The sequence below is a fragment of the Nycticebus coucang genome, chromosome 17 (assembly GCF_027406575.1).
Source record: "Nycticebus coucang isolate mNycCou1 chromosome 17, mNycCou1.pri, whole genome shotgun sequence".
In the NCBI taxonomy this organism is placed as follows: Eukaryota; Metazoa; Chordata; class Mammalia; order Primates; family Lorisidae; genus Nycticebus; species Nycticebus coucang.
This window is the reverse complement of record NC_069796.1, coordinates 87,507,543-87,520,322: the sequence shown is the minus strand read 5'-3', so window position 1 is coordinate 87,520,322 and position 12,780 is coordinate 87,507,543. Positions and strand designations below refer to the sequence as shown.

Sequence of the window (12,780 nt, the reverse complement as noted above, 5' to 3'; positions counted from 1 at the left end):
AATCACTCACTCAGCAGCTACTTGTGCAGAGAAGGCAAATGACCACCCAGGAAAGTCCTCCCACCTGGTATGGGGCCAACCCTGTCCTTCCTCAGGCCATGACCAATTCACCTGTCATCAACTCCAGCTGCCTCTGCCATTGTACCCACTTGGAGCAGGTGGCGGGAAGTAAGGGGACAGGAAACAGAAGAGGGCCGGGGAGGGGGAGGCTGATGGGCATTGGTGGGGAGACAAGTGTCAGCAGTGCTCAGCCTGAGGTCACACTCAGCAGCTGTCCACCACAGAGCCCCAGGACTTCGCTGAGAGAATGGGCAGGCGAGGGAAATGGTAGCAGAGGCATGAATGACCTCATTCCTTTTTAAGGCTAAATAATATTCCCTTGCTTGGGTGTCCCACTGCTTCCCCTGCCAAGGGGAGACCCGAGCAGGGTAGCAGCAGAAAGGGGCAAGGCCCCCAACATGGCCCATGTGCACAACCCCAATCCCAACCAGGGCGGGTTGGGCGGAGGGGAGTTTGTTTTTCCTGGTAGAACAGCTTTACCGAGATAGAACTCACATACCGCACAGTCACCCACTTACGCTGTACAGTTCAGTGGTTTTTAGTGTAGTCACAACGTCATATAACCATCACCTTGATCGGTGTCGAATCATATTCACTACTCAAAAAAGAAACTTTATTTTCTCCTCCCCCACAGCCCCTGACAATTCTAATCTGTTTCCATCTCTATGGATTTGCATAGAAATGTCCATCTCTGGACATTTCATATAAACAAAATCATACATTGTGTGGTCCTTTGGTGACTCACTTCTCTCACTTAGCATAATATTTGCAATATAGCCTTCTTAATTATAGCAGGTGTCGATACCTCATTCCCTTTTAAGGCTAAATAATATTCCCTTGCCTGGGCATCCCACACTCTGTTTATAGGTCCTTCCGTTGATGGATATTTGGGTGTTTTCCATTTTGGAGCTACTATCAATAATGCTGCTGTAGACTCGGCACCTGTGGCTCAAGTGGCTAAGGCGCCAGCCACATACACCTAAGCTGGCGGCTTTGAATCCAGCCTGGGATTCAATGATGGCTGCAACCAAAAAATAGCCGGGCGTTGTGGCAGGCGCCTGTAGTCCCAGCTACTTAGGAGGCAGAGGCAGGAGAATCGCTTGAGCCCAGGAGTTGGAGGTTGCTGTGAGCTGTGATGCCACGGCACTCTACCCAGGGTGACAGCTTGAGGCTCGGTCTCATAAAAATAATAATAAGAGTAGGGCTCCGGCCCCATATGCCGGAGGTGGCGGATTCAAACTGGCCAGAAACTGCAAAAAAATAATAATAAAAAAATAATGCTGCTGTAAACATATAGGTACAAGTTTTTGTGTGGACATACATTGTTATTTTCTTGGGTATATAGCTAGGAGTAGAATTCAACTAAATTTAACTCTTTGAGGAACTGGCTGCTCTATTTTATATACCCACAAGCAGTTTATGAGATTTCTGATTTCACATTCTCGCCAGCACTAGTTATTTTCTGTCTTTTCAGTTATAACCATTCTTAGGGGTGTGAAGTTCATCATTAGTTCTCTGGAAACTAATGATGTTAAGTGTCTCTTCATGTAATTATTGGCCATTTGCATATATGTGGCTTCTTTTTTTTTTTTTTGAGAGAGTCTCACTCCGTTGCACAGGCTGGAGTGCCATGGCATCAGCCTAGCTCACAGCAACCTCAAACTCCTGGGCTCAAGCGATCCCCTTGCCTCAGCCTCCTGAGTAGCTGGGACTACAGGAGCCCACCAGTAATTTTAAAATGTTCTGTGGAGATAGAGTCTCACTGTGCTGCTCAAGTTGAGGGGTCAGAGAATTTAATGGTGCACAGGGTCAGGAAGTGTTGGTTCCTGGCAGACCACTGCTGGCCCCTGGATGAGCCAAGCATCATCTCTTGGTGGCACCCTCTCCTGACGGCTGCAGGTGCCTGACACAGTCTATGTCCCCCACCCCACCCCCGTTTGTCAGCACTCTGGGGCCGGATGGAACCTGAGCCATGCTGGCTCTGGGTTGGGTCTCGAACTTGTCAGTGAGCCTGATTGAGGGGACTCGTGATGCTGCTTGGGCTCCTCAGAGTTTGCCAGCCTGGTTCTAAATCACGAGACATGGTCACTGATGATAACGACGTGTTCTCTTTCTTACCTCTGCAGACAGAGTAACCGAAGCGTGCAGGTGACCCAGGAGTTCCTGGAGTACCACGTCAATGGTGACCTGAAACAGGGCCCCATTTCTGACAACTACATGTTCACAGCCAAGGAGCCCGCAGAGCCCGCGTGGGAGGCGGTGGGAATGGAGATTGTGGTGGGAACTCTGGTGACTGAGATCCGGCAATACTTCTACAGGTACCTCCCCGTAGGGTGATCCTAACACCTGGCGCACGGCCGCACAGGAAGGACGGGTCCATCTTTGCTCCTGGGCTGTGCTTGGCTCATGCTAGTTGCTCCATGAGAGTCTGAGGAAAGGACAAGTTGCTCCTGTGTGTGCCTGTGCTGGCTGTGTTGCCTGTGTCGGGTGGTGTTGGCCAAGAACTGTGTTCAGAGCTGGGACAGAGCCCGAGCGTGTAACTCACACAAGGGGAGTTCCTGGTCTTCCTTTATCAGAGCAGACAAGCCACGCGGGCCTGGGGCGGCAGCTCTCATTGTCTCACTTAGTGTCGAGGGGAGCATTGTCCACATGGCCCAAGAAGGCTTCCTGCCTGTCCACCCTGTTGGAGGAAGAAGGAAAGAGGGAAGGAAGCATCTAGAAGGCTCTCAGAGCTTTACTTATTACCAAAAACCATTTTTCCTCCAGGAATGTGACTGCCCAGGATTACACATACATGATTTACTCTCGGCTTGCCCACGTGCCACAGGGCCAGGATGGGGAGCTGCTCTGCCACCGGATAGAACAGGAGTACCAAGTGGGCCCCTTGGAGCTGAACAGAGAGGCCATCCTGAGGACCAGCACTGATCTAGACACCCAGCAGGTCCTCTACACAGACAATAATGGCTACCAGATGCAGCGGAGGCCCTACCGAGCCTACGCGAACAACAGCATTGCACGGGTATGCCCTGGGCACCCACAGGCACGCCTTGGCGGTGCTCTTTCCTAGCAGTGGGAAAGGATTATTTTGAAGCCCCTTACCCATGTGTCTACCCTTGCAGGGTTGAGAGGTCAGGCTCTGGGTCTGCAGGTATCTGAACATAAGAGAGACTTTGATTTGTACCTCAGTTTACACGTCTGTAAGATGACTGTTTCATCAAAGAGTCAGACTGAGATGGTGTATGTCAAGGGCTTAGCTGGGGCCCGTGGAACCTGGGTCATGCCACTAGGAAGCACCAAAGCTGGGATCTGAGCCCCCGCCTGCCAGTCCCCAAAGTCTAGGTTCCCACCCCATGCTGCCTCTGTGCCTATAGAGAGGGAGAGGGGGGCTGCCTCACCCCTCACCCCAACCACAAGCTTGGTGATGTTTACATCTGCAGAATTACTATCCCATGGTTCAATCGGCCTTCATGGAGGACAGCAGAAGCAGGCTGGTGCTCTTGTCAGAGCGGGCCCACGGCATCTCCAGCCAGGGGAACGGCCAGGTGGAGGTAGGGGAAGGCTCAGTCGTCCTGCTGCAGCCCATCGTGGCCCTTCATGGGCATGCTCCCCGTGCGAGGCGGGGCCTCTAGGGATCTCCTTCCCATAGGTCATGCTGCACCGGCGGCTGTGGAACAACCTGGACTGGGACCTGGCCTATAACCTCACGCTGAACGACACTTCAGTCGTCCACCCGATACTCTGGCTTCTGTTGGGACCCTGGTCAGTCACCACTGCCCTGCACAAGAGGAGTGGGCTGGCCCTGCAGCACAGGCCCATAGTGCTGTTTGGAGAGCTGGCAGGTAAAGGGATGCCTCTCCGAGTGTACGTGATCACTCCCTGGAGCCAGCCAGCAGGGTCAGGGCAGGGCTGTGGAGGGGCTTATGCTCTCGGGAATCTGGGCAGCTCTGGGGCAGGAAGGGATCTCAGAGAGCTCTGGTCCAAGGCCCTCACTTAATAGAAGGGAATATTGAGGGAAAACAGTGGCTCAGTCACACAGTGAGTCCAAGCACAGAGCTAGGGCTCACACCCGCTTCCCTGTGTCCTCTTTGTTTTCTTTCCTGATATATTATTTATTTTCCAAATATGACATTATGTCACCGTGTTACTTCAGGTCTGGAGGTGAGGGTGCTTCTAGTCTATAGTCTAATCTGTAAGGTTTGTGCTTTGCCTCCTCTGAGGTTTCTATAGACTAACGACCATGTAGTTCTACATCTTTATTAAAATAACAGAACCTGAAAAACAAGCAGTGAGTGTATTTAAAGGTGATAATTTGGAGCAGCCTTCAAAGAGTTAAAGGAATCTGATCCAGGAGCCACATGCTTATCTGGTGTTTGGGGTCTGTTTTGCTTATCTGCGGTATGGGATATCACAAAAAGTGTACACAGACTTGGTTTTTATTGCTTATCAGCTTTTGTTAGTGTTTGTGTATTTAATGTGTGGCCCAAGACAACTCTTACTCTTCCAATGTGCAGAAGAAAAGAAAAAAGGTCAGATATCCCTGATCTAGATAGAATTTGGTGCCCTTTTCAATAATTTTTGAACTCTTTTTCTACACTTGCAGAGGTGGTTTTTTGTGGGTTTTTTTTTTTGCAGTTTGTTTTTTTTTGTTTTTTTTTTTGCAGTTTTTGGCGGAGGCCGGGTTTGAACCCGCCACCTCCGGTATATGGGGCTGGTGCCCTACTCCTTTGAGCCACAGGTGCCGCCCTGCAGAGGTTTTGATTAAAATATGCTTGTAAGGTTCTCCCTGCTTTGGTTTTGGAGCCAGAACCTTCCCAGGGCCTTAGCCAGTGGCAGACTGTCACTCCCTGCCTCAAGCATAAACTGAGCACCTACCGTGTGCTGCCACAGCCAGAGATGCCTAAAGGCGGCAGCCTCTCTGCTACAGCAGTTTTCATGGACTGTCAGGTAAGGAGCCAGGACTCAGGGCAGAGAGGGAGCCTTGCTGCAGCGAGGGGCTGCTGCTTTGTGGCTTTGGAGGAGTGTGAGACCCCAAGTCAGGAGGAGGCCAGGGGGTATCAATTAAGATTCTTTGTTTGGAAGTAACAGAAAGTGGAGGGGCTGCTCACTGGGGAGAGCCTGGGGCAGCTCATGGACTTTAAGGAGTCCTGGACAGGAGGCCTGGGCAGGCTGGAGGTAGGAGCTCTGGGTATCTTGGGGACAGACATTCACAGCTGTGTCTCATAGGACTGCCACTGAGCTGCCTATCCAGGCCACCTCTAGTTCCCAGGCTTCAGAGTCCCAGGAGGGGTGATCTGATTGGCCTGGCAAGGTCAGGGTCTGCTCCCAGATCAGTCAGTAGTTTCTTAATGGCAGCTGGGCCCCTTTCCTGCAGAGGGAGATGTCACCATGTCTGAGCAAGTGTCATGACTGTTTTCAGTGTCATCTTACCCACCTTCACTCTGGTCTGTCATGCAAATGAGAAAAACCCAGCTTGAACTCACTGAGCCTCAGGGAGAGCATATTGTGAGGCCCAACTGCCCTTGGCCTCAAGGACTAAAACCGTCCCACGGCTGTCCCTGTGCTTTTTTCTGCTGACTTTCCTTCTACCCAGCGTGTGGCTGTGGACGATGAACAGCTCTAGGGCTGCTCTCAAAGAACAGTTCTATCTCCCCACCCAAAAGGAACTGAGTGCAAAAGTCCCAAGGAAGGATTCTAATTTGTCCTGCTGGGGTCAGGTGGCCTGTGCTGGACTCATCAGTGTGGCCTGAGATTTTGTGAGAAGATGGCAGCTCCTGTTGGAAGTCCGTAGTTGGAAGGAGTGAGCTCTAAGGTGCCTAGAGACCAGTAGACGACAAAACAAGGGAGGAGCTGGTACCTCAAACTCTGAGTAGAAAATAAGGCTCTACATCACCGACTTGCCATGTGACCTTGAACAAGCCATGTTCCCTCCCTGGGCCTTAGTCTCCTGGTCTCTAGTTCAAAATGGCTAGACTGAGGAGGTCCAGGGTCCAGCCCTTAAGCTCCGTGACCTCAGCAGTTGGACACTCAGAAGGAAAGGCTCTTGGGTGAAGGATGCACGGTCAGAGGCAGGAGTGGGGAGCCTGGGGCGCTGGCACTACCAGGGGCCTCGGCTGATGCTGTGTAGGCTACATGGGGTGATGGGTGAGGGGGTAGACCGGAAGGGGCAGGTACATATACCTGAGTGCCAGGAGGAGAGGCCAAGCCCCCAAACCCTATCCTTACTCTGTCCATCTGCCTTGCAGGAACTGCCCCCAAGCTCCCAGGACCCTGGAAGCAAGAGGCTGTGATGCTGCCCCTGAATCTTCACCTGCAGATCCTGAGCATCCCGGGCTGGAACTACAGCTCAAACCACACTGAGCATGTGCAGAATGTAAGGAAAGGTGAGGCAGGTGTGCAAGGGCCTGAGCCCACTCCTCTCTTCCTGAGTCAGCCAGGTCCATAAGCCCACACCAGACAAAGGGGGCTCACCTTAGAGATGTCATGGCTCAGCAAGGTCACCTGGACCCACTATCTGGCAAATAGGGAGGGCGAGGGCCACAGAGGGTCAGTGAGGGACCAGAGTCACTTAGCAATCCAGAGACAATGTGAGCCTGGACCCCAGCCCTCACCAGTCTCTGAAAGGATCCCTCCCGCTCCCACCCATGTCCCTGTCCATATTCTGTCTGACACTCAGGGCTGCCCTCCCCTCCTGCTTCCTCCAGGGAGACCTCCTGGATCCCCCAACATCCTAACTGTTGGGAGCCCCCAGTCATTCATTCAACCGATGTTTCCCATGCCAGGAGCTAGGGATGAGCAGTGACCAAGGTGGGCGAGGTTTCTGATCTCTGTGAGCTCAGTCTAGAGGGGGGAACAGCCAAGTCACCAGACAGTGGTGACAGTGATAAGACAAAGCTCTTCAAGGCATCAGGGAGGGCTCCCCAAGGTCATACCTGCCAGGAACCGCCTGGTTCTGTGGCCACGGCCACAGCTGCACTTACTGCCCTTTTATACTGTGAGCACCTTGAAGCAGGGTCTGATAGTGCCTTTGCCATCTTCCTGTCATGCACCCAAAAAACGGCTTAGTAAGAGTTTGCAGAATTAAGAACAAGGGAGAGAAGGAAGAGGCATTAACCCCCCAAGACCTGAGCCAGTGCAGAAGCAAGACACAGGGAATCAGCCCAAAAGGCCAAGCACCACCTTGTCCTGATATAGCTCATCCTGGAGGCTCGGGCTTACTTACTCCTGCAGACACTGTGGCCTCCCAGAGCTGAGCCCCAGCATGACCACCTCCCCCAATCCCAGAAGACACGGAGTGGGGCAGGCTCCCCAGTAGCCACAGAGCCTTGTCTTCCAACTAAGGTGCATGGCCCAGCACCACAGAGAACCTGCTTCCTGTAGCAGCTTCTCTCTGATGGGCACAGGAAGAGAGGAAGGAGCCAGGCAGAACAGGGCTCCTGGATGCCCTGCTGGGTAAGTCCAGAACCCACTCCCCTGGACACTCGCAGCCACCTTGTGAAGCAGGATCCCTCAGCACCCTGCCCTCCAGCTCAGGAGATAGGCGCCTTCCCTGCCTCTGAACTTGAATCCTTAGCTATGCACAAGGAACATGTAGAAGCCATTTATAAGCCTCTTAGCTTTTATGGCCTCACTCAGCCATTCCTGGATGTCCGTTTGAAAACAGCAACCTTCTAGTCACATGATGAACTGTTAAAAAAAATACTGATGCCTCAATTCTACCTCCAGATAGTCTGATTCAGTTGACTTTGGGGCGTGGCTGCAGAGCTGGGGTTTGGGAAACACTGATGTTAACCGGGACTTGACCTTCCCAGGACCTTGAGCTCAGTGCTTTCCACGAGCTTCTGTCTTCTCATCTGTAAAATGGGAGCAATAGTACTGAGCCCTTCTGTGTGGGAAGGTCGAGGAGGACACGCGATCATGAGACCACTGTAGATGACAGGTGGCCGGGTTATGCTGCAATAGCAAAGAACCCATGCCTCCCTGTCTCAACACAGTGTGAATTCCTTTCCCTCCAGGCTAGTGTCTGGGGGTGTCATCAGGAAGGCCGGGAAGTGACCCATCACTTCTGCTCACTTTGCATTGGCCACAGTGGCCACACATAACTTCAAAGGAGACAGGGGTGGAGAAGTGAAGTATTTCAGAACAGGCTCGATCATGCCCAGCGCAGTGGGTGAGGACTGAGACTTTGCAGATGCTAGTGTCGTGAGTGGGCCTTAAAGTCAGCTAGACCTGGGGGAGAATCTTCCCTCCACAGTGCACCAGTCCCTGCCTGAGTCTTGCTTTCCTCGTCTGGCACAAGAAGGTAGAGGATACGAAGGAATCGAGTGGTAAATTACCAGGCATAGACTGGGGGCATTAAGATTGGTTGTGGGGGACCTCACTACCACCTTCCTTCTGCCCTCAAAGGCCATCAAGGGAAGAGCCATGCTGACCTCCGTCGCGTACTGCTGCGGCTCCACCACCTGTATGAGGCAGACGAGGACCCAGTCCTATCTCAGCCAGTGACAGTGGATCTGGAGGTAAACTGCCCCACCTCCATGCCCCTCCCAGACCACCAGGTCAGGCGTCCCAGACAGAGTCCTGCCTGAGAAATTGCCTTGGCAGAGAGATCTGTCAGGGTGTGTTCACAAATCACGCCAGCGTGAGCTCTGGCAGGGTTCAGGGAGACAGCCTCTCACCCACCTCCCAGCCTCCCAACCTGTCTTCTTCAGGGTCTTCTGTGTTTGTTTTGTTTTACAACAGCCTTTCTCTTATTTATTTCTTCTTTATCCTTGTTGCAAAACTTTTTAAACAACGCAAATATCATATATATAATAACAGACAAATGAATTCCTTTGAAAGGTGACTTAGAGTGAGACAGTCCAGGGTCCCAGTCCAGGTGCCTCCCACACGGCACCCTACGCTTCTGGGCCTCAGTTTCCTCACCTGTAAAATGAGGGGGAGGTGAAAGTTCTTTATGCCCCTAAGGGTGCCTGGGGGCCCTGTCAAGTATGGGTGCCCCATGTTGTCCTCAGAGCACCCCTGCCTGACCATATTCTCTCCCCAGGAGGTACCACCTGAGATGCCTCATTTCTTCCTCAATTTGCATTCCTGCTGGGGGCTATGAGCTCTTTCTTTCATTTCCTGCCCGCAGAGAATGTGTGTAAATCTCTGTATTTCTGCCCTGGGCTGCCTTCAGCCTCTGCGTCCTCAGTGGAATTGAGAGAGGCGTGGGTAATCTCCCCCAGGCCACCCTGCCTCCCCACCTTCACGGCCCCTACCGCCAGGGGCCTGGCTCTTTCCTCACCAGTACCCTGCCTGCCCAAGGGCACTGAGACAGGTGCCAGTTAAGAAGGTAGCGTAGAATCTGGAAGTTGGTTATCAATGCTGCTCTATTTCACAGATGGAAGTGCCAAGGCCCTGAGAGGAGGGGACGGCCGGGATAGTTTCCTCTCCGTGCGAAAGTTGGTGGGGAGGTGGAGGGGAGAGGCACTGATAGCTAGGAGTGTATTTGGCTGCAAATCACAAAACACCGGACACAAGTGTTTGGGGAGGGGCATGGTGTGTTTTCTCACCCAACCAGAGTGTCCACCAGACCCATCTTCCCACCCAGCCCTTGTCAGTGCCCTGGCTCCTTGTCTTCCTGCCCCGTGTCCTTATTGGTAGTCACCAGATGGCACAGGCCTCCCACACAAGCAAATTTAAGGGCAGAAGGGGGCAGAAGGGCTTTGGCCTGAAGGGGCTCTCTCCTGTCAGCGCAAAGAACCTTCTCCAAGAGCCCCCACCCTCCCACGCTGCAGACTTTTCCAGAACTGTACAGCTCCTGCCTCCCCTACCTGCTAGAGAGGCTGGGACAAAGCTTAATGGGAAGGGGGAATGGAATAACTGATGGGCTTCATCCTGGGCAGGGCACAGCACTACTACACACTATGGGGGGCGGGACTCTGTATGGACCAGCAGCTCATAGTGCCTGAGCCTCTGGGGCCTGCAGGTAAGCACACACCTCCTCAGCCTCAGTTTCCTCATCTGCAAACTGGTAGCAGCCAGTCCTGTCCTTGCTGATAGCCTTGCTATTTCTCACAAGAAATAGGGGAGGGAGGTGTGTCAGGCCTCTGGAGCCCCAAGGACACGGTCTGTGGAGTGGCTGCTGCTGTGGTCCTCTGCTGGGATCCCAGGTGTCATCTGTGCTGCCCCCTCCTGCTCCTGTCCCTGCAGGCCGTGCTGCGGGGGCTGGGGCCCGTGGTGGCAGTGGAGGAGCGCTCACTCACAGGGACCTGGGATGTGAGCACACTGCGCCGCTGGAGCTGGAGGACAGAGACTGGCCACCGCAAAGGTTTGGGAGCCCCTCCTATAGCCCCCAGTCTGGGATCCCAACAGGGGAGCCGGACAGCCCTGGTTCAAGTCCAGCCATCTGCCCGTCACACCTGTGTGACCTGGAGCAGCTATCTTCCTTCTCTCAATCTGCAGCCCTCCTAAATTCTGCCACAGTGTGTTGAGAAAGGCTTTGGGTCAGTCTCCACTTGCCAGAGTCCCACACAGCCATGTGCATGTGGACACACACAGACCATATGCCCTGCCCGTGCCCTGGTGAGAGCCCCGTGTTTGTGAGGGGGCCCCGGGGCCTTCTGCCTGACTTGGCTGTGCTGACATCAGCCATTCCAAGCCTCACGCTGCACACACCACCGTTAGCTCCTGCACACCACAGGCAGCTTCATGACCCCCAGTCCGTGCCAGTTTGGTCACCTCTACCTGGAATGCCCTTGTTCATTCTGGCCACCCCTGCCCATGCTTCCTCAGAGGCATCTCCCAAGGCCCTGGCCAGATCAGATGCTCCCTGTCCCAAGTGTTTCCCCTGCCTTGTGTCCCTCCTCTTTGCCCACTGCACACAGCATAGTGTCCAGTACACGGTGCATGCCCAGTCTGTGATGGATGATGAGTGGATAGAAGGAAGGATGGAGGGGGGAGGAAGAAGAGGGACAGAAAGGAAGGATGGGTGATGGATGGTTGGAAGAGGGAAGGATGACTAGGCTTTCCTCCCAAGGGTGGAGCCTGACCTCAGGGTGTGACGTCAGTGCAGCCTAGTGAGGCAAAGGGCAGGAGTCACCAGGTGTCTCAGTGAGAAAACTCTTAGGCTTGGAGTCCAAGACCCCAAAACACAAGAGCCCCTCTTGTAGCAGGTCCCAGCAGGAGGGGCAGCCAAGTGCCATCGTCACCATGGGAGGCACAGCAGACTAGGGACAGGCAAGGGTTATAAGGGGAGGCTGGTAAGGAAGTTCCAAGGACCAATGTTGGACAAATTACCTTTGCCCCCAGGCCGATCTGCCTCTCCCTCAAGGCCACCAGGAGGCCTCACCATCACTGTCCACCCGAAGGAAATCCGGACGTTCTTCATTCACTTCCGACAGCAATGAGCCCTCGGCAGGTGCCGCTGGCCCCAGCGCTGCCCCAGGGACTGTGCGGAATGGAACAGACCTGGACATGGAAAAGCAACATGGAGCAACTCCGGGTGGGAATAAACTGCTAATCCAGCAGGCTAATGGCAGGAAATGGCTGTATTTGGGTTTTCTCTCGTATTTTTTAAATATAACGTACACTTTAAGATCCAGGTTCTTCCGTTCCTGAATTTGAGCCAGCTCTTTCCATTTTCTCACATAAATGACACTTTTCCACACTCCTGCTTATTGATTCACCTACAAATTCAAACCTGGGTTCTAAAGGCAGAACAAAAGCCCTCAGGGTGGTGCTGAAGGGTGCCTGCCATCCAGTGGTAGCTGTGGGCCTACCGTGTCGCCAACGCTTTCACAGGCTCATGCCAACAAGGGGGCTTGGCTGTGTGCCCCGGCCCGCGGGGAATTCAACCGGGACCTGGGAAACAAAGGGGTCAGTCGAATGAGGGGACAAGAGACACGAAAGAATGAGAGCAAGTCAAGAGTCTGATCAAGCTCCGTCGAGTTTATTTTTCAGCTGGGCTTATAAGCACACAAACGAGGAAGTAACTAAGGGCTGTTCCTAGCAGGGCGGGGAGGGGGCTAGTTTCTGGAAAATTACTAGGAGAAGGACCCTAAGGCAGGGGGTGCATTTTTGAGGACATATGCAAGGGGAAAGTACTGTTGCTGTTTACGGTTGAATTCCTGAGAATAGTTTGCTCGTAAAATCAAGATAGCAAGGGGCATTCTTGTGATATGTTTTGGCTCCCGGCAGCTGTGCCCACTGAGCCGATGAGGATAGTGTTTTTTTTTTTGTTTTTTTTTTTTGTTTTGTAGAGACAGAGTCTCACTGTACCGCCCTTGGGTAGAGTGCCGTGGCGTCACACGGCTCACAGCAACCTCTAACTCTTGGGCTTACGCGATTCTCTTGCCTCAGCCTCCCGAGCAGCTGGGACTACAGGTGCCCGCCACAACGTCCGGCTATTTTTTTGTTGCAGTTTGGCCGGGGCTGGGCCTGAACCCACCACCCTCGGCATATGGGACCGGCACCCTACTCACTGAGCCACAGGCGCCGCCCAAGGATACTGTTAACACTGAGCTGAGGTTCCAGCCCCAGATACCCTCCTGTGATCCAGGTGCCACCTGCCAAGCAGGGAGAACAATCTGGATCCTCCATAAAGAGATGAGACCACACAGTAGGGGAGACGGGGCATTCAATATAAAATTATTGGCAGGTGCAGTGGCTCACACCTGTAATCCAGTGCTTTGGGAGCTTAAGGCAGGAGGATCACTTGAGCCCAGGAGACCAGCCTGGGCA

At 53.3% G+C, this 12,780-nt stretch overlaps 1 protein-coding gene across 4 annotated transcripts in view; it reads left to right on the top strand.

The window, feature by feature from the left end:
• Nucleotides 1-11,664, top strand: part of MAN2B2 (mannosidase alpha class 2B member 2) — a 36,558-nt gene extending 24,894 nt beyond the window's left edge. For 2 of the 4 annotated variants that reach the window (XM_053565961.1, XM_053565960.1), the window contains 8 exons: nt 2,187-2,378; nt 2,827-3,079; nt 3,498-3,608; nt 3,707-3,899; nt 6,303-6,440; nt 8,464-8,576; nt 10,252-10,369; nt 11,350-11,664. In XM_053565961.1, coding sequence (XP_053421936.1) covers nt 2,187-2,378; nt 2,827-3,079; nt 3,498-3,608; nt 3,707-3,899; nt 6,303-6,440; nt 8,464-8,576; nt 10,252-10,369; nt 11,350-11,447 — 1,216 coding nt within the window. In that variant the 3' untranslated portion in view covers nt 11,448-11,664. Of the gene's footprint in view, nt 1-2,186; nt 2,379-2,826; nt 3,080-3,497; nt 3,609-3,706; nt 3,900-6,302; nt 6,441-7,251; nt 7,510-8,463; nt 8,577-10,251; nt 10,370-11,349 lie in introns of those variants that run through there. The other 2 variants (XR_008375148.1, XM_053565959.1) reach the window with 2 other exon arrangements.
• Nucleotides 11,665-12,780: the final 1,116 nt, after the last annotated feature.